Source organism: Tympanuchus pallidicinctus, unplaced genomic scaffold (assembly GCF_026119805.1).
Source record: "Tympanuchus pallidicinctus isolate F22 unplaced genomic scaffold, pur_lepc_1.0 scaffold24, whole genome shotgun sequence".
NCBI lineage: Eukaryota > Metazoa > Chordata > Aves > Galliformes > Phasianidae > Tympanuchus > Tympanuchus pallidicinctus.
The window spans coordinates 4,439,551-4,461,199 of record NW_026294741.1 but is presented as its reverse complement, the minus strand read 5'-3'; the positions used below and the strand labels follow the sequence as shown (position 1 = coordinate 4,461,199).

The window sequence follows — 21,649 nt, the reverse complement described above, 5'->3', positions numbered from 1 at the left end:
CTCAGCCCCGGGATTAGTCAGCACCGGGGACGGCCCACCGGTACCGGCTGCGCACTGCCTCCCCCGGAGCCGCCGCTGCCGCCCCCTCTGAGACCGGGGGCCGCTTTTCATCCCTCACCCACCCCTCCCGCGGTCCCCCGTTGGGAACCTTTCGGGACGAAAAGCGGCCCCCGGTCCCCGAGGGGGAGGCGGTGGGTTGGGGGGGGGGGGTTGGGGGGGGAAGCGCTGTGTCCCGGAGCGCAGCCCGTTGCTGCCATCTAGTGGGGTTTGCGGCAGCCCATCCGCAGCCCCTCCATCCTATAAGCGTCCCATAGTGGAAGGGCTGGTGGTGGAAGGGGGCCGTGGGGTCCGAAGAGCTTCCCGACATGGAAAGGTGATCCCAGCCCCCACCGAGCTGCTGGAAGTGTTCCTCATCCAATCGAGCATCGTCCTAAAATGTGTCCTATTGTCTTACGGAGCACTGACCCGAAGGGATGGGGTCCCATCATCATCATCCCAAGGGAATCGGTCCCATCACCCCACCAAGCACCAACTCAAAGGGATGCAGTACCATCACCAGCGTCCCAAAGGGATGGAGCCCCATCATCCCACCAAGCACCATCCCAAAGGGATGTGGTCCCATCATCCTGTCATACATCGTCCCAAAGGGATGTGTTCCCATCACCATTGTCCCGGAAGGATGGAGTCCCATCACCTCACCAAACACCGTGCCAAAGGAATGGGGTCCTCTGCCTCAGAGTCATCCTAAAGGCATCCTAAAGCCATCCCACTGAGCATCATCCTGTGAGGAAGGGCTCTCACTGATCCATTAAACATCACTTGGCAGAGAAAGGTTCTGCTTGTATGGGTGAGCATCATCCCACACTGAAGGGGAACCCACTGCCCCATCGTGTCACCCCACAAATAAAAAGGTCCCATCTCCCCATCCAGGTGATGGGAACCTCCTGAAGGTCAACAGGGAGCTGTGCAGAGCCCTGTGCTGGGAATGGGGTGTGGGATACAGCCTGGCAGCCCCTGGGGTCCTGGTGGGCGATGAAAGGTGACTGGTGGGAGCACATGGAGACCCAGGGGTGTCCTGCATGGGGATTTGGATGTGATGCTGGGCACCAGCTCTGGGTGGCATTGTGGGAGAGGGACCAGAGGGATCTCCAACCTCAGCCATCGTGGGATTCTGCCCCTCATTCACCTGAGCATCACCCCACGGAGAGGGTCTCTCAGCACGCTTCCTCTCAGGGGAGGAACCCCTCATCCAGGGAGGGCTCCCCCAACCCACCCCACAGGGAAAGGGCCCCATCGCTTTCCATGCCATTGCCCCACAAGGAAGAGATCCCACTGCCCCACAAAGCATCACTGCATAGAGAAGAGCCCTTCACCCATCACAGCACCGCCCCACAATTCTGGTTTCCCCTCGCCCACCCTGCCCCAACGGGGAGATGCAGCACAGTGCAGCCTTTGGCCCCAAAACACGGGCCTGTGGTACCGGGGGACACCTGGCAGAGCTCAGCACAGGCACAGAGTAACCCCACAACCCACATCCAACACCCAACCGGAGGGCAGCTCATATCTGTCACGAGTTTCACGGCCTCAGCCGGTGCACAAACGGGACCGAATGCCACCGTGCTGGGAGGGGACTCAGCCCCTATAAAGGGGCCACACAGGGGCTGTGGGGCTGCCGTGCCCCCGGCACCGCCGGGAAAATGAAGTGTGAGCTGCCAGCGGGGCTCCAGGCTCCTGGCGGTGCCGGATGCGGCCCGGCTGGCCAACGCCGTAATCGAACACATGTGTGTGGGCTACGGGGAGAGGCTGCGCTGGGAAACGGGGCCCTGCGGAGACCGGGGGGCTGCATCCTGTCCAACAGCCCAGGTCCCACATGAAGCCAGGCGTGCGAGCGCGATCCAAACCACAGCTGGATTTGAACCCAATCTCCCGGCATCTGGGCTAATTTGCTGCGCCGTGATTGATCGTGGGGAGGGGGCACAGGCGGGAGACGCTCCAGCTCAGACCTCCCAACAGAGCCAATGACTTAAGCAGAGCTGTTTCCAATCTGCGCTGCACATTGAGGCGAAAATGCCCCCTTTTTTTTTTCTCCTCCTTTTCCTTCTCTTCCTGAGCACTCCTGCTCACCAGCTCTGCCTGCGGCGTGACAGGGCAAAGGCAAAGCTCCGCTCTGAGCCGCGGGGCTCAGCTCACCCCCCTCCACCACCTGCCCCAGCCTTTGGGCTGCGAGAAAAAGGTGGAGGAGTCGGAGGTTTCTCCCCCTCCTCTCCACCCCCCCCCCCTCGGGCTCAGTCACTCAGCAGGTAGCGGGGGCAGCCCGGGGTCCCGAGGGGGGGGGGCAGCTGTCGGGGAGCCGCTGTGATTGATGCATCACGGCCCCATAAATTACGCGGACGCAGCCCGCGGGAGTCATCGCTCACAGCGACGTCCAAAGCTCCCTGCCAGAACCTGAAACACTTCCAGCCGTTAATTGAACAGGAAAAAAAAAAAACCCTAAAAAATTATGTATGTAGATATATATATATATAAAGAGAGGAGGGTGAGGGGAAATCAGTGCCCTGGGGGAGAGGGGAGGGGGGGGGGATGAAATCACTGCTCCGCAATGAGGGTCAGCGCTCGTTCCGCTCCCAGGATCCCGATGTCGCCGGGTTTGGGTTCAGGGCTGCGCGGTGCCACCTCGCTGTGGCCAAAATCTCCCATAGGGAACAGTGGGAGGGCCGGCGCTGCGCCGGCTGGTGCTCGATGGGATTTGGGTGCAGACCCACGGGGTCGGATAGGCGAACCGGCGACCTTTGGGGTGCCGTGCCCGGCTGCGGGGTGAACCCCGGGCGGAGATGCCCGGTTCCGTGCCGCCCTCCGGGCTTACACAAATGGCCGCGGCCGTGAGAAAGGAGAAGCGAAAGCACGAAGCTCTCCCCGCCTCGCTAGGAGCGGGGGGCCGCGTCGCTGTGTCCCCCCGGGGGCCACCCTTCCTTCCCACCCGCTCTCCTCTCCTCCTCCAAAATTAAAGAGAAAAAAAAAAAAAACAAAAAAAACCCAACACAAACCAAACCCATCGACCTCTACTCCCGTTCCCACCACCTCCACGGGACGCCCCGTCGGGGGAACCGCGCACCTGCACGGGGAGGAGCTCTACACCCCCACCCCCCTCCCCTCCCACCCCAAAACCCCGACGGCGGGGGGCGGAGCGCAGCGGGCGCCGCTAGATGGAGCCCGACGAGCGGTACCGGGCAGCGGCCGCGGAGGCGGCGGAGGAGACGGGGCGCTGCGGGTAAGTGCCGTCGGGGCGCGGCGGACGCGCCGTCGGGGCTCACCTGGTCGGGCTGATGGATTGGGTGGGGGGAAGCCTGAGGCTGGACACGGCGAAATGGGGGAGATAAGAGGGGTCGGGAGCGGCGGAGGAGCCCGGGAGAGACGGGGAGGGGTGGGCAAAGCCGCCGGCGGGATTGAGACCCTCGAAAGGGCGGTGGGGCCGTGCGGGAGGCGGCGCCGCCCGTTCCTCCCGCTCCCACCGGGGCGGGGGGGAATTAGGGCTCGGAGAAAAGAGGAGGAGAAGGAGGAGGAGGAGGAGGAGAAGGGGGGGGCCCGGCTGCGGCGTGCCCCGCCCGGGGAGGGGAGGAGGAAACCTCCCGCCGTCCCTTTAACAGCCAGCGGCGCTGCTCGGAGTTCAGGCCGGGGTCAGGGGGAGTTCGCAGCCCGGGTTTCACCTCCGAGCTGGCGGCGTCGGGAGCCCCGAGGAACCGCCGCCGCCGACCGCTCCGAGGGGCGTACGGGCGGTCGGCAGCGCCGGGAATGGAGCGGCGGCGGAGGGCGGAGGGCAGCGCCCGGCGACGGCCCCCCCGGGGCTGAGCCATGAGAGTCCACCGAGAGCTCGGCTGGCTGGCGGAGGGCAGCGGACGGGCAGGTAAAGCGGCACCGCGGCTCCGACGACGCTTGGGGGGCACTCACCGGGGCGGCACCGGGAGGGGAGGCGGGGAGGGGAGGTCCCGTTTCCCCCCCCACCCCCCCCAACCCACTCCCACCTCCTTACCCTCCCTCGTCCCCCCCGCTCACCTCGCAGGAAACGGGGGCGGGGGGCGCCGGGGGCACGGCCGGCCGCCTCCCGGGAGCGGGGCCATAAGAGCCGGGAGGAGCGCTGCGGGGAGCGGGGAGCGGCGCAGGTAACGGCGAGCGGCGGCCCCGGGGGGGCGGGCGGCACCGCGGCGCTTCGCAGGGCTGCGGGACGGCCGCTTTTTCTCTGCTTCCCCCTCGTTTCCTCCGGTGAGGGCAGCGGCAGGTGGGAACGGGGGGTGCTGGAGGCGAGCGGGGGCGGGGAGGGGGGGGGGGGTGGGAGGAGGGGGATGATGTCATTTTCTCCCCCCCAAAAATAAAAATAATATTTTAACCTAAATTTGAGCCTCTGGGGGTTTGTACCCCACTCCCCGCCCCATCAGCCGGCGCGAAGCGAGCCCCGATATAAGCGTGGCACACGGAAAGCTGCGCTCAGAGCAGCCAGAACACAGCAGGGGGAGAAAGAACCGGGGTTGGGGTTGAAGTGGGCTGAACTCCCCCCCCCCCCCCCCCGCACTCCCCCGCCTCCGAAGTGCCCGACCCTCCCTACATCCCCTCTAGGCGTTGGGCTGACGGGGGCCGTGTGTTGCAGGGCGGAGGGCGCGCGGCGCGATGCTGGAGGCCATGGAGGTGCCGAGCCACTCGCGGCAGCTGCTGCTGCAGCTGAACACTCAGCGCACGAAGGGTTTCCTGTGCGACGTGATCATCGTGGTGCAGAACGCGCTCTTCCGCGCTCACAAGAACATCCTGGCGGCCAGCAGCGCCTACCTCAAGTCGCTGGTGGTGCACGACAACCTGCTCAACCTGGACCACGAGATGGTGAGCCCCGGCATCTTCCGCCTCATCCTCGATTTCATCTACACCGGGCGTTTGGGTGAATGTGAGCCGGGCGGCGAGCAGAGCTTGGGGGCTGTGCTGGCAGCCGCCAGCTACCTGCAGATCCCCGGTTTGGTGGCACTGTGCAAGAAGAAGCTGAAGCGCAGCGGGAAGTACTGTCACCTGCGTGGGGGGTACGCGCCCTACAAGCTGGGCCGGGGGCTGCGTGCCGCCACGCCGGTCATCCAGGCTTGCTATTCGGGGACGCCACGACCCGTCGATCTGCAGCCTGTGGAGCCGGCGGCGCCGCTCAACACGCAGTGTGGGGAGCTCTACGCCTCGGCCTCGCAGGGCACCCCGCTGCACCCCCACGGGCTGTGCCCCCCCGAGCGGCACTGCTCGCCGCCGTGTGGCCTCGACCTCTCCAAGAAGAGCCCCACCGGCCCCTCCGCCCAGCTGCTGCCCACCGACCGCCTGCTGCCCGCAGAGCCCCGCGAGCCCTCCTTGCCCCCGCGGCACGACAGCCCCCCGGTGAGCGGGGGGCTCCTGGCCGGCCACCCCGCTGCCTACAAGGACTCTCCACCGGGCGGGGAGCCGGGGGGACACCCCCACGCTACCGACCCGTTCCGCGGCACGCCGCCCTGCACCGAGCCCCCCCTGCCCCGCGGCGATGGGCGCGAGCTGATGTACCGCTGGATGAAGCACGAGCCGCTGGGGCCCTACCTGGACGAAGGGGAGGCGGAGAAGGAGCTGGAGAGGGAGGAAAAAGCCGAATCGCCGCCCGCCGCCCCGCAGCCGCGCTATCCCAGTGTGGAAAGCAACGACCTGGAGCCTGACAACAGCACGAGCGAGGAGACGGGCAGCAGCGAGGGGCCGTCGCCCGGCGATGCGTTGGACCGCTACTGCAACCACCTGGGCTACGAGCCCGAGAGCCTGGGTGACAACCTGTACGTCTGCATCCCCTGCGGGAAGGGCTTCCCCAGCTCCGAGCAGCTCAACGCGCACGTGGAGGCCCACAACGAAGAGGAGCTGTACCACAAAGCGGCGGCCGAGCAGGCCGTGCCCTTCTTGGATAAGGGAGGTGCAGGGCTGGGGGACATCCTGCGGCCGTACCGCTGCTCGTCCTGCGACAAGTCCTACAAGGACCCGGCCACGCTGCGGCAGCACGAGAAGACGCACTGGCTGACGCGGCCCTACCCCTGCACCATCTGCGGGAAGAAGTTCACGCAGCGCGGCACCATGACCCGCCACATGCGCAGCCACCTCGGCCTCAAGCCCTTCGCCTGCGACGCCTGCGGGATGCGCTTCACCCGGCAGTACCGCCTGACCGAGCACATGCGCATCCACTCTGGGGAAAAGCCCTACGAGTGCCAGGTGTGCGGCGGCAAGTTCGCCCAACAGCGCAACCTCATCAGCCACATGAAGATGCACGCGGCCGGCCCCGATGGCAAAGCCAAGCTGGACTTCCCCGACAGCGTCTACGCCATGGCGCGGCTCACCGCCGACCAGCTGGGGCTCAAGCAGGAGAAGGCGGCCGAGCTGCTGTCCCACACCTCGCACTTCCTCAGCGACCCCAAGGCCATGGAGAGCCTCTACCCGTTGGCCAAGTTCACGGCAGAGCACCTGGGGCTGAGCCAGGACAAAGCGGCCGAGGTGTTGGCGCAGGCTCCGCACCTCCACGCCGATGCCGCGCGGACCATAGAGCGCTACTCGCCCCCGTAGCGCCCGCCGGGGGGTGGCCCTGGGGCTCCCCGTGCCTCTCCAGGGCAGGGATGGAGGTGGCAAGGTGCTCGGCCCCGGAGAACTCACTCGGAGCAGGGGGTCCCATGAGAGCTGCCCCGGGCCGGCTGGATGGCGCGTCCTGCCCTGAGCGGTGGGGAGAAGCCGATATTCAGGGACTGACCTCCCGGCTCGCCCCGCTGTGCCGCCAGCCCGAACCCTGAGGCTTCGGAGGACATGAGCCCGCTCCTTACCTCGGGGCTGTCCCCATCTCTGCTCGCCCTGCGGTGGGACCTAATGGAGCTCAGCTCTGCTGTGATGGAACCCAGACTGTGCCGCCATCACTGCCGCGGGGCCGTGAGTAGTTCATCCATCGCGGCCGCAGCGAAGGGCCTCCTCCTCCCCGGGGCTGTGCTGGGAGCTCGGGGACAGACTGATGGAGAGGGCTCACACGGGGTTTTGTTGGGGGTCAGGGATGGTGACCGGGGAAACACGATGCTCCTCAACGTGGAGCAGCACTGAGCTCCCGGCCTCAGCCCTCAGCCGCCAGTGTTTTCGGGAGGTGGGGCAGGGCCTTGTCACAGACTGAGCCCCTGCACCCTGCCCCACAGCGCTCGCCATCAGGGATGCCCGGGGCCCCGTGGGGCAGAGGGACCCCTGGGAGCCGCCGTCCCGTGGGGTGGCTGTGCCCTCGGGCCCACCTCTTTTATTGCCAAAGATCCCCGTCCCCAGCACAGCTGGGTCGGGTCGGGTTTGGGGGAACCTCGGGCCGGGAGTTTATGACAAAGACAAAGCGGTTGGGTTTGTCAGCTACGTGGACGTGGGCAGCGGAGGAACGGGGCCGCGGGAAGGGGCCGGGAGCAGCCCTGGGGAGAGCTGAGCCCCCGGCCCGGGCTGCAATGACAGCGGGTCGAGCCCCCAAGGGGCACCCCTGGCACCGCAGCACCCCTCTCGTGAGCCCTCCCTAAGTCTGGATCCCCACCCAGGCCCACGACCCCTCTGCCTGGGGCTAATGTGAAGCTTCTCCCCTCCCCGTGCCCCTTCCTCTCCTTTGCACACGAGGCCCCGGGGCAGTGACTGTCCCCAGCCTCGCAGCCACTGTGCCTTACCTTGTGCTGGCTGCTCTGTGGCGAGGCCTCGTGCCCCCAAGTGCCTGCTTCCAGCCAGGGATGGGCAGGGGTCACCCAGGTCCCCCCCGGGGCTCACCAGCATCTGGCCAGAGCTGCCACCGGGCATCTGTGCCCATTTTGGGGGCCGAGCACCGGCAGCAGCTGCACCCAAAACACAGCTGGAAACGCCCAGCGGGGTCTGTATCACGTCCGATTTGTACACGGGCTCCTCGCCCTTTTTTCTATAGTCGAAACGGAACAAGCAATAAAGTGACATTAACACACAGAGCCTCGCGTCCTTCTCTGGTGGCCCTGATGTGTGGGGCTGGGATGGGGAGCGGGGACGTACCCTATGGGGCTGCGCTGGGTGGGTGGTGTGGGGCTGTGGGAGAGGAGCGGAGGAGAGGAGCTTTTCTGTTTGCCCAGAGTCCCGTTCATTAACAGGGAAGGTGCAGGACAGCAGGGACACGTCCTGCTGCAATACGTTCCCACCGCCCCAACTGATAGCGATGCGCCCACAGACGGCGAGAGAGACAACGGGCTGCACAGACAAGAGTTTAATACTAAAAATGATTAAAACCATCTTAACAAAATCACCCGAACGCGGCCACCTCCCAAACAAAGGGCTGGCGCAGGTGGCCCCGGCACTCAGCCCGGTGAGACCCCCTCTGTGCTGCCCAGAGAGCCCTGCGAGGGCTGGGCATCCGGCACAGGTGAGAACACATTTCCAATGCACTCAGCTTTGAGAATTCTGCACGCTGCTTACGCCCAGAGCTGTGCAGCACGAATTGGGTCCTGGGTGCTCGTGTTAAACCGTGGTCACTCCGCGTGTCCTCCTGCAGGTGGCTGCGCTGCTTGGGGTCCTCAAATCTGCACCGTGCAGTTCTGCACTTGTGTTGAGCCCTTTGCCAGGACACGTGTATGGTACAGGTGAGCACAACTGCTGCTTGTCCATGTGCTCCGCTCAGGCCCTGAGCCCTGCTTCGGTCCTCACCATGGAATGGGTGACAGTGAGCTTCCTGCTTGAACGTGCTCTGTTGGAAACACCAGGTCTGAGCCACCCACGCAGGAAAGGAAAACACTGAGCTCGGTCCTCCTGCATCCTTTGCAGCGCGCCGGTGGGAACCAGAGGTGGCCCTGGGGTCAGTCCTGCTCCGTGCTGATGGGACTGAGGCGTGACAGAGCTTCAGGGATGCCAGTTCATGGGCAAACGCTCCCTCGTGGCTTCTGTATCTGTAGTGCCGGGGGGATGAGGGTTTGGTGGTGGGGACAATGTGATGTGGTGTGGGAGACAGCGGTGTGCTGCAGGGCTTGAGGTGACAAAAGGGGACCCTCACTGCTGGGCTCGGCACCAGGCACTGCCCAGGCTTCACCAGCCCTGTCCCCAAACAGCCTGTCCCGGGCTCCTTGGGGACTCGGAGGGCTTTGCTGACCTCACGCTGAGCCCTGGGCTGAAAATGTGGCTAAAAGTGTCAGTGTGGGAAGCAGGGGTAGGGGAAAGAGAGGTGGGAACAGGTAACGTCTGTTGTGGGAAGGGAGCAGAACAGAAAGCAGTTGTGGGGGGGATCAGGGGTGTTCAAAGCCCTCCTCCCCCACAAAGCAGGCAGGGCACACACCTGAAAACAATCCTATGCTGAAGTCTGAAATGAAACCGAAAAAGCAAACCCTGCAGCGGAGAGGACGAGCATCTCTGCAAGCAGCAGACAGCGTTCCCTTCTGTGGGGTGGTAGCGGGGATGGGATGGGGAACCAATGCAGCCTGGGACATGCAGGAGGAACAGGCTGGGCAGGGATGATGGAGAGCGTGGGGCACACAGCTGAGGACCTGCCCTTGAAGTCCACAGCATCTCCCAAAGGCTCAGCTCCTGGGGCTGAGCGAGACCAAAGCAATCCCAAAGTCTGCACCGTTGCGTCCCCAATCTCTGCCCTGTACAGCCTACAAACCCGAAGAGACACCGACTCACGACGTGAGCTCTCTGCAACCAAGCAAACCAAGCGAAAGGCCGGCGATCCGGCACGGGGTCAACCAAAGCTTCCCTACACAGCAGGGCTCTCCAGCTCTGCTCCAGCACCGCCCGAAGGCCACGGGGACACTCAACGTCCCAGCCTCCACGTGAACCATCCACGGCAATGACCTTCCCAGCTCGCCTGCACCCCTCGGGGGGGGCCCTTCGCAGCACGGCCATGTGGGGTGGGTTGAAGACGTGGCGTTTATTGTTCATTGTGGGCTGGAAGGCGGTGGCGGTGAGGGCTGCTGCGGAGCCGGTCTCCCACCGCAACACTCTGCGTTACTCACTCAGGGGGCTCTGCTCCCTGCTCGGCCCCCTCAGCCCTCCTGGGCCCATTTGAGGAAGGTGGGGATGTCCCTCACAGGCACGTTGCGGGTCAGCGCTTTGACTCGCAGGTTGCGATCGTCCGTCAGCAGAACCACTTCGCGGAGCAAACGGATGGGATCGTCTGCATGGAAGAACAACAGAGCAGAGTGAATCCCAGAGCTGTGTGTCGTACCATGCTGTCCCCACGCGTGCTCTGCGCCCCAAATCCCCGCAGCCTCCCGGTGCTCCTGGCTCCCTGCTGCCTGCTGAGGTTTCCCACCGTGGCTCGGAGACGACGCCTCATTTCGGAAGCCTTCTGTTATCTCCTTGCTCTGGTTTGGGGACAATCTGTGCGCTCTGCCCATCCCCTGCAGGCGAAACCCCGCTGCCCAAAGCAGGGAGGTGCTCAGCACTGGGAACAGGAGGTGCCTTCGCCTGACCCAGGCCAGGAAGACGGCCCGCGACCCTGGCTCCAGCAGGAAGCTGGTGCTATTATTCTGGCGATCTCATTATAAGATCTAAAACGAACCTTTCGTTCGAGCAGCTTTTGGAGTAGCCACTGCCACCGAGGCGTTTCTGGCTGAGGCTCAGACAGAGCTGAAGGCTGAGAAATAACTGAAGGGATCTTGCCCCCAGATGGATGAGCTGCCCCGCACGCAACACGCCAGGCTGGGGATATGGGAGCCACGCTTACGTGTGTGCGGAGCAGGGGAAGCATATGGGGTATGTGTAAGCAGCTGGGTCCTGTGACCAGAGTACTGTTCCTATGAGCACAGGAAACACAGTGCCTCTGAGCCAGGATTGGAATGGAAAAAACAGAGTTTATGGGAGCCCAACATGGGCCCAGATTGGCCGCGCCAGGAGCAGCAAGCCAAGGGGAAGGGGAGGTTAGCGACAAGCTAACAAGCTGGTGGTGTTGGGGCTGAGGATGGTGAGGAGGTGATGGGAGGAAGGGGAGTGCGGGGCAGCCGTGGGGCAGCTGTGGGAGGGCAGGCCTGGGGCCGAGGGCTGATGAAAGCGGGATTGGAAGGTTTTGTGCGGACACTTTAAGAAATGTGTAACAATAAACATCCTCTGCTCCGAGCTGGTGACGCGCCTCCTTGTTACAAACCAGAGGCTGTCAGCTTGTCAGGCCCCATTCGCCATAATCCACATGATTTCAAAATTCAGCATCATTTGCACATAAACATTTGGTGACGGTTTCTCTGTGAATCTGACAAGTTAAGCTGCTAAGAATTCGCGCTGACAAATGTGGGTTGATTTCTTGGGCAGCTGCTGATCTAATTCCCATCCACACTGCCCTGGCAGCACACTGGGGCTGTCTGGTCGCAGCACATGCTGCCATTGCCAGCAGGGCATCAGGAGGAAAAAGGCTCCAACCAGCAGGCACTGGGGCTTTCAGAAGGAGCCCTTGACCTTCTGCTGCAGCCGTGGCTGTGGCATGCAGTGGCAGGAGATGTCCCTGTATGGGCAGACAGTTGGATCTGCATCTGCTCTTTCCACTCTAGGAGGGTGAAGGGAAAGCAAAAGGCCCTGACACGTGGTTTTATGGCCTCGGTGCATAGTCTGGGGGACAGCAACTACTAACAGTTGTGCTGCCAGCACTACAAAGTGGCTGTGTGTGTGTATGGAGGGGTCTTCTCACAGGCTGGGGAGTCCCAGAAGGTGCACGTAGAGGTGAGCATTTGGAAACACAGCAGGATGGGCCACATCCTGGGGCTGCGTGGGGGCAGGAGGTGACACCTTGGTGTTGAAAGAGGCCAAATGCAGAGGTATGGGCTCCAAGAGCCACAAAAAGAGAAATGAGCAGGGTCTGTGGGCTGCAACAGAGAAGGGACAAAGAGGATGTGAGGATGTTCTACCTTTGTTAGAGGGCATGAAATCCTTGGCCTTGTCGTTGCAATAGTGGAGGCAGCAGGACAGAATCAGGTCGTCATTATTTCCCTGGAAGAAAAGCACAATGTTACTGTCAGCAGAAAAAAACACAAACCCTGCAGCCCCATCACCATCATTTCTGCACTGCCCTGGAGATGGTGTTGCAGCTCAGTGGACATCAGGGCTGCTCTGAGCCTGCAAAGGGACAGGTCCCTGGGGAGGCTTCCAGCCCTATAGCGTGCACTGGCAGCGCTGCCTCAGTGCCTCCATCCTCACAGGGCTGTGATCCATACCTGCTGGCCAGTGGTGTCTTCACTGCGGAAGGAGATGGACTCCAGCTCGTTGCCTCGGCTGGTCAGAGCCCTCAGGCAGTTGTCACGGCCCTCGAACCTCTCCTCCAGGAACTCGATGGACTTCCTGGCTCTCTCCTGCACTTGGCGGGCATAGCCTGCAGCCCGGTGCTCCATCTCCGGGCCCTTGGCCAGGCCGTCCAGCTCATTTATCACTTCAAACAGGAAGAGGAGGTACAGTTACTAAGGGACAAGGTGCTCTCGTGACCCGCTGCTGAAACGCACGTGTTGCCAAAGCCTCAGGGCTGGGACACTGGGAGCTGGCTCAGGAAATCTGGGTTCAGCTGCCGCAGCGTCCCTGTGCTCCTGGACTTGGCTACAGGTCTGGAAAAGCTTTGCTGCCTTCCATCTCTGTGTGTCACCTGGCTCAGCCCTGAGAGCATGGGGACCTCTGCCCTGCAGCACTTGCTGAGGGCACTGTGCCCTGTGAAATGCAGCCGTGAGCCCAACCCGAGCACCTTCACGTGCGATTTGGGGGGGGGTCAGAAAGCTGATGGGTCTGGGGATCTGGCTATCATGCCTCCTGATCCGTGCCATGCCTCCCTGCTCTGCTCCTTCTCCCAGCCCCCTGGGCTTGCTTTCAGATGCAGAAAACTGCGTGTGCAAGTAGGGTCACATGCAGAAGCAGGCAGCTCCCGCTCCACCAAGTCCTGGCCCTGTTTTCACACCTGAAGTCGCTGCCCCAGGCTGCCTGCAGGGGAGACACTCTCTTCAACACCTCACCCATCTGGGGCTGATACAGAGTTTGCACATCTGTCCTGACACATGTTGCTGAAGCCGAGCTCGAGCCTGGGATCAGGCAGATTCCCAGCCCGTTTGGTTTCACTGGAGACTGTCAGGGCTCGGAGCCTCCTGTCCGGCTGCCAAGCAGCAGGCACACAGCCTCAGCAGCCCCCCAGGCTGAGCAGTGCCCAAGGGACGCCAGGAGGAACGCACCCTGCAGTGCACCCAGAGCTGCTCTGCGTGTGCGAGCCAAGCGCGGCCAAGGCAGCTCCCAGCGAGGCTGGGCTCACGACAGTTGTGTCCAGATGTGCACACGAGCATCCTCACATGTGTTCGTGCACAGGGATGCGTGTGCACAAGGCTGGGCTGGTGTGCACGTGTGTGCGAGGGAGCCTCTGTGCGCGCAGTGTGTGTTTTAGCCATGGCTTCATTTCTGAAGATTGTTTCCGAGCTTGGAGCCAAGTCCTGAGTTCAAGTGGGAACTATGCATTCCTTGGGGGTTCGAGGAGAGAGCTCGGGGTCTGAGGCCTCTCCCCAGTGCTGTGAATCACTGCCCAGGGAGCCTGCGTGATCGCTCTGTTCCATGGTGAGACTGGCACTCACTGTCTGGGTATTCAAATTAAAGCTGCATGGAGCTGCTTTGCTCTTCGCTCGCTGACTGCTCCTCTTGCTACTGCTTTCAGCGACCTGATGCTGCCATTTCCACACAATGCACGGCTGGGTTAGGGGTGGGGGGAGCCTTGCAAGAACGGAACATCAAACAGGAAAAGCTGGTATTCCCTCCCGAAATCCGCCTTCCTGCTTCCAAACTAAACAGGCTTCAAAGGGGAGGCTTGTTTGTGCTTCTGCACCAGGCCTGGCTTCTCCATGGTGGGGTCAGCCTTAAGGAGCACGGAGCAGGTTAAAGAGCAAGAGAAACAAACGGAACGCGAAGCTGCACGCTTAACCCCTTGCTGCATCCCTGGGATAAGCAGTGAGGAGTGCCCCGTGCTGGGGACAGAGCACAGCTCACACCTGGAACTGGCAATAGGATGTGGCACCATGGCCACTGGCCCCTGGCTTATCCTGGCCAGCCCAGCCCTCATTATGCAGGTTCAGCGCGGCAGCACCTGGCCCAGGGAAGGAAACAGGGCTTCCCGCTCTCCTGCAGCTCATGCTTGTGGGAGCACAGAGGAGGCAGGGCCATGGCTCTAGGGAAGGCGCCAGCATTCCCAGGTGTGAGCACACTCCACAGACCCCAGGGCTCTGCCAGCTTCCTTCCCTTTGCTTCCACGTAATGCCCTGCCACTGCCGTGCCAAGCTGCAGAGCTCCCTGACAGCCCCAGTCCAGGGGTCCCGTCCCCAGCTCTAAGAGTCCTTCCAGAGCCAGACCCTGCAGGAAGGGCCTGTTGGATGCTGGCTCTTGGGCCGGTGGAGCTACGAGTCGAAGAGGAAGCCCCACACCTGCTCAGAGGGCAGGCATGAAGTGTGCTGCAGGGCAGGAGATCAGCACGAGCGTACGCCTCGCTGCCTGCAGACTGGAGGTGCCTGTGGGGCTGCAGCTGGGATGAGGGCAGCCTGAGGCATCTGTGAGGCTCAGCCCCACTCCTACCCTGATCTCTTTTACCCTCAAGCTCCCCTCCATGCCAGGTTGGCACTGGGGTGCAGCCGGCCCCAGTGCAGCACCGGCCGGAGGAATGCTACTGCGAGCCCAGCGAGTGATCAAACAATCAGAGCAAAGGCATCTCACCAAATCCTCCCGCCACCCTGGGAGACCACCCAGCAGCACAGCCGTTATCTGCCAGGGTGAGTGTTTACCAATAACGGGAACCAGCTTGCTGTTTTACTGCAAGCTTTATAAGGATAAAAAGAAGGGCTGGGCTTGAGCAGCTCTGAGACGCTGGGACACAGGCCGGCCATTTGCTCAGGCTGCCTAAGCCCCAGCTCTGCTGGGATAAGCTATCTGCTCTGATTGTTTAACAATTCCTCCTCCTTGCTCCTTCCAAAATTCCCTTCAAATCCCATTTAACACCCGTGTGCCTCTCCCAGCCCCTGGCACCACTAAATGCACCATGGGAAGAGGAGCTCACGCTGGGCAGAAAGCTGTCAGGAAGGGAAAAGCATGGCATGGGGTGAAGGAGCAGCTGGGAAGACATGGCTCCAACAGGTAAAAGCAACAGGGTTGTGTCCAGCGCGCACAGCAAGCACTGGGACCACACAAAAGGGCATGTGGGGCACGAGAATGGGACCTGGCATGGAGGGTCGAGCCTGCACCGAGGGACAGGGAAGCCCATGCCTGGTGCTTGTGCTACTCACCGATCAGGGGCACCACGAGGATGAACTTCCTGCAGTCCAGCAGTGTTATCAAGCTGCTGAGGTGGTCGATGAAGCCGTTGGTGTCTGGGACCAGGAAGACAGGTCTTATCTCCAGCTCCATCTGCCTCATTTGACTCTGGTCTTTCAGCACAGCCTGGAAGAGAAGGACACGTGATGAGTAAGAAAGACGTCAACCCTGTGACCCGTGGACATTGGGAGCAAAAGATAAGCCTAGTTGGCACACATGCCTCCTGCAGCAAGGACGGCGTGTAGAGGAGGCTGTGTCCATCCCACCTGCACACTGCAAGCAACAGCTCTTGTGGGGACACAGTGGGGTGGTGAAAAACTCCAGCAGCACCCTCATAGGAAAACACAGCCCTGCCCAAGCCCTGCAGTGGGACTGGCTGTACCAGCCTTGAAAGTGCATTTGTTTCAGGTATTGTCCCATTTAATAGGACTGGCAGTTGCCAAGACTATCTGCACCACCCTGATATAAAACAGCAGGGAGGAAAGGGGTGGATGAAAACATCTCAAGATGACAAGATCAGCAATGAAAACAAGCCAGCTTGGGACACGAGCCATGCCAACAACATCCAAACCATGGGACCCCGAGCAGGAGAGGTGTGTGGGGAGGGGACGCTTGGCTGAGCACCATGCTCTCTGTCCCACCAAGTCCTGCACACACCGTGTGTTTTCCAACAACATCCAGCTGGGAAACCAGGTGGGTTCCAGCCCTGCAAAGTCCTGGTGCTGTCCTTGACAGAGCCCCACACATCCACTGGAGACCAGAGGTGCTCACACACATGGGGAGGGTCTGCTGGGTCCTACTGGAAGCCCCCCCTGGCTGTACCTGGACCTTTGCACAACGCTATTTGCTAAAATGGGATCAAAAAGCTCATGTGTTACTTTTGATGCTATCGAAGGACTTGGACTCTTCAGTAAGTCACAGGCGTAAAAAACTCAGGATGCTATTCTAGTGCTTCCTCTGCTTAAAAATAGCTTCCCTTGACTCGCTGATGTTTGTTGCCTCTAATAGGAACCGGTCACCCATGGAGCACAGCAGCACTGTATGGAACACATCCACCACGTGAACTCTTGTGAAAGAGGGCTTGCACCCGCACGGAACACCCCAGGGCCAGGAGGGGAGCCCAGCCCTGCCCAGCCCTTTCTGCTGAGTCCAGCCCTGTTCTGCCCAGCATTGTGGGGGTGTATCTGACCCCTCTTTTTGTCATGCCAAAATCTCAGAGGCACCCTGGAACAACGAGCTGCATGGGCCAGCAGTGGCCGTGGAAATAAGTGGTTTTAAATCCATTTGCGAGTGTTGTCATCTGCCTTTAAATCAAGCTGCCTTGATGCCGCCACCTCCCACAAGGCAGCAACCAAAGCCTTCCCCACGTGCCTCCCACACATGGGCTCAGAAGGCCACTGAGGGGCAGCTATGGTGGCACCAGCATCCTGGTACAGGGCCACCATCACAGCCCCGCGCTGGGCGCTGCCTCTGCTCATGCCTTTGCCCAACCCAGGCTGGGGCAACGCTAAGCCAGGGGACAAAATTGATGGCATCAACCATGGAGCTTCAGTGGGGTTTGGTGGGGCTCCTCCCCAATGTTTGGGAGCGCAGTGGGGAGGTGCACCAGGTCCTGCCATGGATGGAGAAGCGCCCAGTGCAGAACCAGGCTCTGCCACGAGGCGATGGGGAAGAACCCAACACAGAGACCCAGAGTGACAGAAAGGCAGAGCAAAACCACACCCTGCAGCAGGTAACGACCATCCCAAAGACCGAAGGAGGCCAGTCCCTCACGCTCCCCATCCGGGCTGACCGCGCAGGTGACACCGGCGCTGGGCCCCTCGTGTGTGGCACCGTCCCCGTCGGCGTTCGCAGGCCGTACCCGGCTGATTCCTGGCAGCTGCGAGCGACGCCTGTGCCGGCCGTCACGTCCCATTCCGCTCCTCGGGCCGCCCGGTGAGAGAAGGACACAGGATGCGCCGGGAGTGAAAGAGCGAGGTCGGCGGGGAGCGTGCCAAGTCCCCTCGCACAGCTCCGGGCCGCTCGGGGAGCCAGAGGGAAACTCGCCTTTGCAGAGTTCAGAGGCCGGCAGCGAGATTTATTTTTGTTTGTGTGAGTAAAAGGCTGCAGAAGCCTCTGGCCAAGGGGCTTGGGGGGGAGGGGAGTGGCCTGTGATTCATGCAGACTACGGCTGGCCCCCGGCCAGAGATGAAAGGGAGCCCATGTGCGGGATGGGACGGGGAGCGAGCGCGGCGTTAACCCTTCTGCTGTTCGGTGGGCACGGCCGCTGCCCCACAGCACGGGGATGGGGCTGAGGGTGCAGGATGCTGTGTTATGGCAGTGATTGAGCCGCCCATCCTGCTGTGCCTCAGTTTCCTCCGTGCTGGGAGAGGATATGGGGCTGTGCGGGTGTGGGAGACCCTTGGTGCAGCCTCACCCCATTTCAAGTGCTGTAGGACAGACAGATTTGGTCCCTATTGGGGTTTGGCTCGCTGCATGGCTCCGTGGCGAAGGGACGCTGCGGGGCTGGCACAGCAAGGCACCCACGGGAGCAGCAGCCCGCTGCTCTTCTCAGCACTACCCAGCTTTCCTTTCTCCTCCCATTGCAGGCACCGAATCACGTCCACTCACAGCCCACAGCCCGGCTGCGGTTCCCTGGGCAGGGACTTCTCCCAGGAGCTCGGCAGGAGCCGGAGGTGGCTCCCCCGGCTGCCCCAGCTGGTGGCAGCACTGAGATCACACACTCCCGCTCGCACAGTCCCAAATTCCCAACTCATCCATCAGCTGGAATCACCTGGGGGATTCCCCGGAAGCCGGCTGCCTGGCCGAGGGATTCAAGTTCAAGAAGGGGACCGCTCCTCACCACACACAAACCGTGAGGCTGCATTTCCTGCGGTGCCACAGCGGAGTGATGTCCGCTGGGAACACAGCACGGGCTTTGCACTGGCTGCCAGACAGACCAGGAGCCGCAGCCCCGCAGGGCTGGGTGCGGGATGGGTCACCCGGGCCGACACCACTGTGCCACAGCTGTCACCACTGTGCCACCGCCTCTGCTGCCCGAGCCTCAATCCCGCAGCGGGGCAACCTGGCGCTGCTGCCCGCCGGCTCCCCGTGCACTCGGAGGGGGACAAGAGGTGAATTTTCCAGGAGCTGAAAACAATGCCTCCTTCGCATCTCGCTCCAAAGGTTTCCTCCTCCCAAGGTTCGTCCGCAGCAGCGTCTTCCTCAGCAGTGAACGTGCCCCGTGCCTGGTAGCAAGCCGGGGCCGCCGCCGTGGCGGAGCCGCCGTGGGTGGGTGTGCGTCTTCCGCAGCCGGCAGGCACCCGATCCCAGGCAGGTGCGTGTCAGCGCGTGTGCACCGCAGCATTGTTCCTGCGCCAGGAGCGGAGCGTGAATGGGATGCGGCTATATTTAGCGGGTTACTCACAGCACCGCCACAAAGGAGCGGCTGCATCTTAAGGGGGCGGCCGTTCCGTGGGCTCAGAAGGGACAGGAGCGGGGCTATTTTGGGAAGACATGTCATAATTGGCCGCCCGGTTAAGCTGCTTCTGTAATGCTCAGCAAAACAATAGCAGCATCCAGAGGAAGAGCCTGTTATGTTTCAGGTGGGATGTTTTCAACCGTTCAGGAAACTCGACCGCTCCCAGCGCACAGCAGAGGCACAAAGGACAGGGGACACCGAGCGGCGCGGACCGAGGGCCATGCCAAGCGTGGGGGTGGATGGAGGCGCAGGACGTGGCCTCGCTCCACCTGCCTGCCCGGCCTCCCTGCAAACCCCAGCCAGGCAGCAAAGGGCTGCCCGTTGCAAAGAGGGCTGCAAAAGGCTGAGCTCTAAAGCCATTCTACCCCATCTCATCTGCTCAGTGTGATGTTCCGGAGCTGAGCTCTCTATGCTGGCCCCAGGGGCCACCCCTATTTAACTATTCACTCTGCCTGGACCCATACTTCCCCACCAGTCAAGCCAAAGCAGTGAGGGAAGCACAATAAAGCCTCGATCCGCAGCAATGATCACAGTAATGTCTGTGTTTGGAAGGTACAAGAAGGACAAGTAGGGCTGCCTGGCCAGCACAGAGCCTGGGACAAGCAGTGAGTAGATGGCCCACACTGGTGGCACGGGTGGGCAGCAAGAGGAGGTGAGCACAGTGAAGGGAAGAAAGCAGTGCCCAAAAACCCATCAGAGAGAAGGCAGAAAGAAGCACAGCTCTGCAGGGTGCAGATGAGGCCACCACACCATGCTCCCTATGGGCACACCAAGCCCTGCCAAGGGATGGCACAGGGATGTCAGTGGGAAACTTCAGAGATATCAAAACACTTAGAAAGAAAACAAGTAGCCAAAAGATGGAGGCTTCTCCCTGAACCCTGCACTGCCAGGCTCTGCAGGAGGCTCTGGGGTGCCTGGGCTCTCTGGGTCGTGCCCCCATCAGTGCACATAGATGTGCACGGAGAGCTGAGGGTCCTGGCTGTGCTAACACAGGATCTGCAGGACTCCAGTGAATACATGGGACTGCAGCTCATCCCCAGGATAATGAAAGAGGGAACCGGAGAGCAGCCAGTGCGAGAATGCCACAGGGGAGCAAGAGCTACAGGATGAAACCTAGAAGGCAGCAGGTCCCAGGAAGCACAAATCCCTCAAGAAAACCAGAGACCCGCGGGTCAAGGCAGGGAGATCCGAGGGGTGCGGCGCAGGGTTGGCTTCAGCCTGGCCTCCCCATCCCAGCTCTGGGCCGCACACATGTTCTGCTGCGGGCTGTTCCCAGCCAGCCGCGGCCTGGCTGACTTTAGCAAAGCCCCCAAGGACTTTTCTCCTCCACCCAGGCTCCGACTGCACCTCAGCTCTCAGCTGTGCAGCCCCCGAAGCTGCCCACACCCTCATGTTGACCTCTCTCTGCCTGCGAGAGGAGGCTCGGGAGGAAGGGAGGAGTGGGCCGGGGAGAAAAGCCCCTGACACATCAGGCAGCCCCCACGTTCCCCGCAGAACGGGCAGCGGCCATCCCGGGGGCCCCGGCGCAGCTGGGCCGGGATCTGCATGCACTGCCCTCCCCGAACATGTGCAGTTCCTGTTTGCTGTGTCTGTACAAGGCGGTGGGAAGTGGGGAATTTACTTACACCTCCCGCTTAACAACCCTGGGAGGCTGGAAGGCTTCAGGCCGCTTTAATTTACAGCCCATCTCTCCAATCTCTCACTCATTCGCTGCTGCTTTCTTCCTTATTGTATTAATGTGACCCAGGTACCTGCCAACAGTAATGGACTCGCTTGCGGGGGCGGCACAATTTATACCTTTGCCTTGATACGAATTTCTCGAAATTCAAATGCAAATATAAAAAAAAAAAAAAAAAAAAGGAGAAGAAGATGAAAAAAAGGGGGAAAAAAAAAAAAAAAAAGAAAAAAAAAAAAGGCAAAATCTGCAAAGGTTGGGGTGGGTTTGGAAAAGTGAAGCGCAGTGGTTCTGGGCCCGGCGCCAATAGCCGGAGGGTACACATGTGTGCGCTCTCCCAGTAGGGCCTTCAGCAGCCCTGTTTTACAACCACCTCGGCACACACTGCAGAGTTCACGCATATGGCCAGACAGATGTGTCTGGCTTACGTTCAAGGCTGGAAAATGAAGAATTATGGAAGTGAAGGGCCCTGGGCATTAGAGAGGGCGGAGGTGAGGGGGAGGGGAGCCAGGGAGAATTTTCCTCTGCTGAGAAATCCTCATCTGGGCCACGAGGCTGAAGGAAGAGGGGCTGCGAGCGGCGAGGCGGCCAGCGGCGTGCATGTCAGCTCGCTCTTAAAGCAACAGAAGGCACTGCTGGGCAGCTGCTCCCCAGCTCGCTTCACAGGCTCCCACTGGGAGATGTGCTAAGATTAGGCCAGGGCCAGCACAGCATCACCTGTATCCCGTCTGTTTGTCCCCATAACGATGGCAACGCTTCGCAAGCAGTGCTCTGGCTGCGGCAGCCATCCGCAGGCTGTTTTTCCTGCTGTTGGCTCCCACATGAACTCTGCTGTTCACGTCCCACCCTCTCCCCAGTCTGCCCGTGCCCTGCTGCATGGGAAAGCTGCCTCCTCACTGAGCCCTGGGGCCACCGAGCCACTGTCCCAGCCCGGGCCAGCCAGCTGCCTGGCACCCGCTGCACTGCAGCCACCAGCAGGAGCTCTGTCAGCACTGCAGGGAGCGCCAGCAACTCCATGAGAAGTGCTGTGCAGCTCCTTGAGGGCTCCTGGAGACCCAGCATGCTCAGCTCGGGCGTTGGGAGGGCAGAGCTTACCCTGGGGTGGATCAGCAATGCAGGTTTGGCTCTGTGCTCTCAAAGTGCAGCTGGGTTTTGCAGTGGGACTAAGGGACGTCCCAAGAAACCTTAAACAAAGCTGTACACATCGAGATAGGCACGGCGAGATAGGATCAGCCCGA

The 21,649-nt window shown here is 61.6% G+C and overlaps 2 protein-coding genes and 1 long non-coding RNA gene across 6 annotated transcripts in view; 2 read left to right on the top strand and 1 right to left on the bottom strand.

Moving 5' to 3' along the window:
* Positions 1 to 3,668: 3,668 nt before the first annotated feature.
* Positions 3,669 to 7,975, top strand: HIC1 (HIC ZBTB transcriptional repressor 1). Of its 3 annotated transcripts, none has more exons than XM_052688732.1 (2): positions 3,669 to 3,901; positions 4,640 to 7,975. In XM_052688732.1, exons 1-2 carry the CDS (start codon positions 3,850 to 3,852, stop codon positions 6,583 to 6,585), a joined length of 1,998 nt encoding a protein of 665 aa, XP_052544692.1. In that variant the 5' UTR covers positions 3,669 to 3,849; the 3' UTR covers positions 6,586 to 7,975. The 3 variants fall into 3 exon arrangements, with proteins under 3 accessions (XP_052544692.1, XP_052544693.1, XP_052544694.1); XM_052688733.1 differs by lacking the exon at positions 3,669 to 3,901 and adding an exon at positions 4,135 to 4,157; XM_052688734.1 differs by lacking the exon at positions 3,669 to 3,901 and adding an exon at positions 4,167 to 4,257.
* A 258-nt stretch (positions 7,976 to 8,233) lies between these two features.
* The window catches only part of SMG6 (SMG6 nonsense mediated mRNA decay factor), a 90,552-nt gene continuing 77,136 nt past the window's right edge, over positions 8,234 to 21,649 (bottom strand). For both annotated transcript variants that reach the window (XM_052689197.1, XM_052689198.1), the window contains exons 16-19: positions 15,249 to 15,402; positions 12,174 to 12,385; positions 11,868 to 11,949; positions 8,234 to 10,147 (exon numbers count right to left, since the gene is read on the bottom strand). In XM_052689197.1, the coding sequence (XP_052545157.1) occupies positions 10,017 to 10,147; positions 11,868 to 11,949; positions 12,174 to 12,385; positions 15,249 to 15,402 (579 nt within the window). In that variant the 3' untranslated portion in view covers positions 8,234 to 10,016. The remainder of the gene's footprint in view (positions 10,148 to 11,867; positions 11,950 to 12,173; positions 12,386 to 15,248; positions 15,403 to 21,649) is intronic.
* Positions 15,424 to 20,657, top strand: LOC128083693 (uncharacterized). The gene is made up of 2 exons (XR_008208152.1): positions 15,424 to 17,367; positions 17,865 to 20,657. It is a non-coding gene; the product is annotated as an uncharacterized LOC128083693 (long non-coding RNA).

Coding starts and splice junctions, on each gene's coding strand:
- HIC1 (XM_052688732.1), top strand. CDS start 3,850: ATGAGAGTCCACCGAGAGCTCGGCTGGCTGGCGGAGGGCAGCGGACGG. Junction 3,902..4,639: donor GGAGGGCAGCGGACGGGCAG/GTAAAGCGGCAC, acceptor CGTGTGTTGCAG/GGCGGAGGGCGCGCGGCGCG.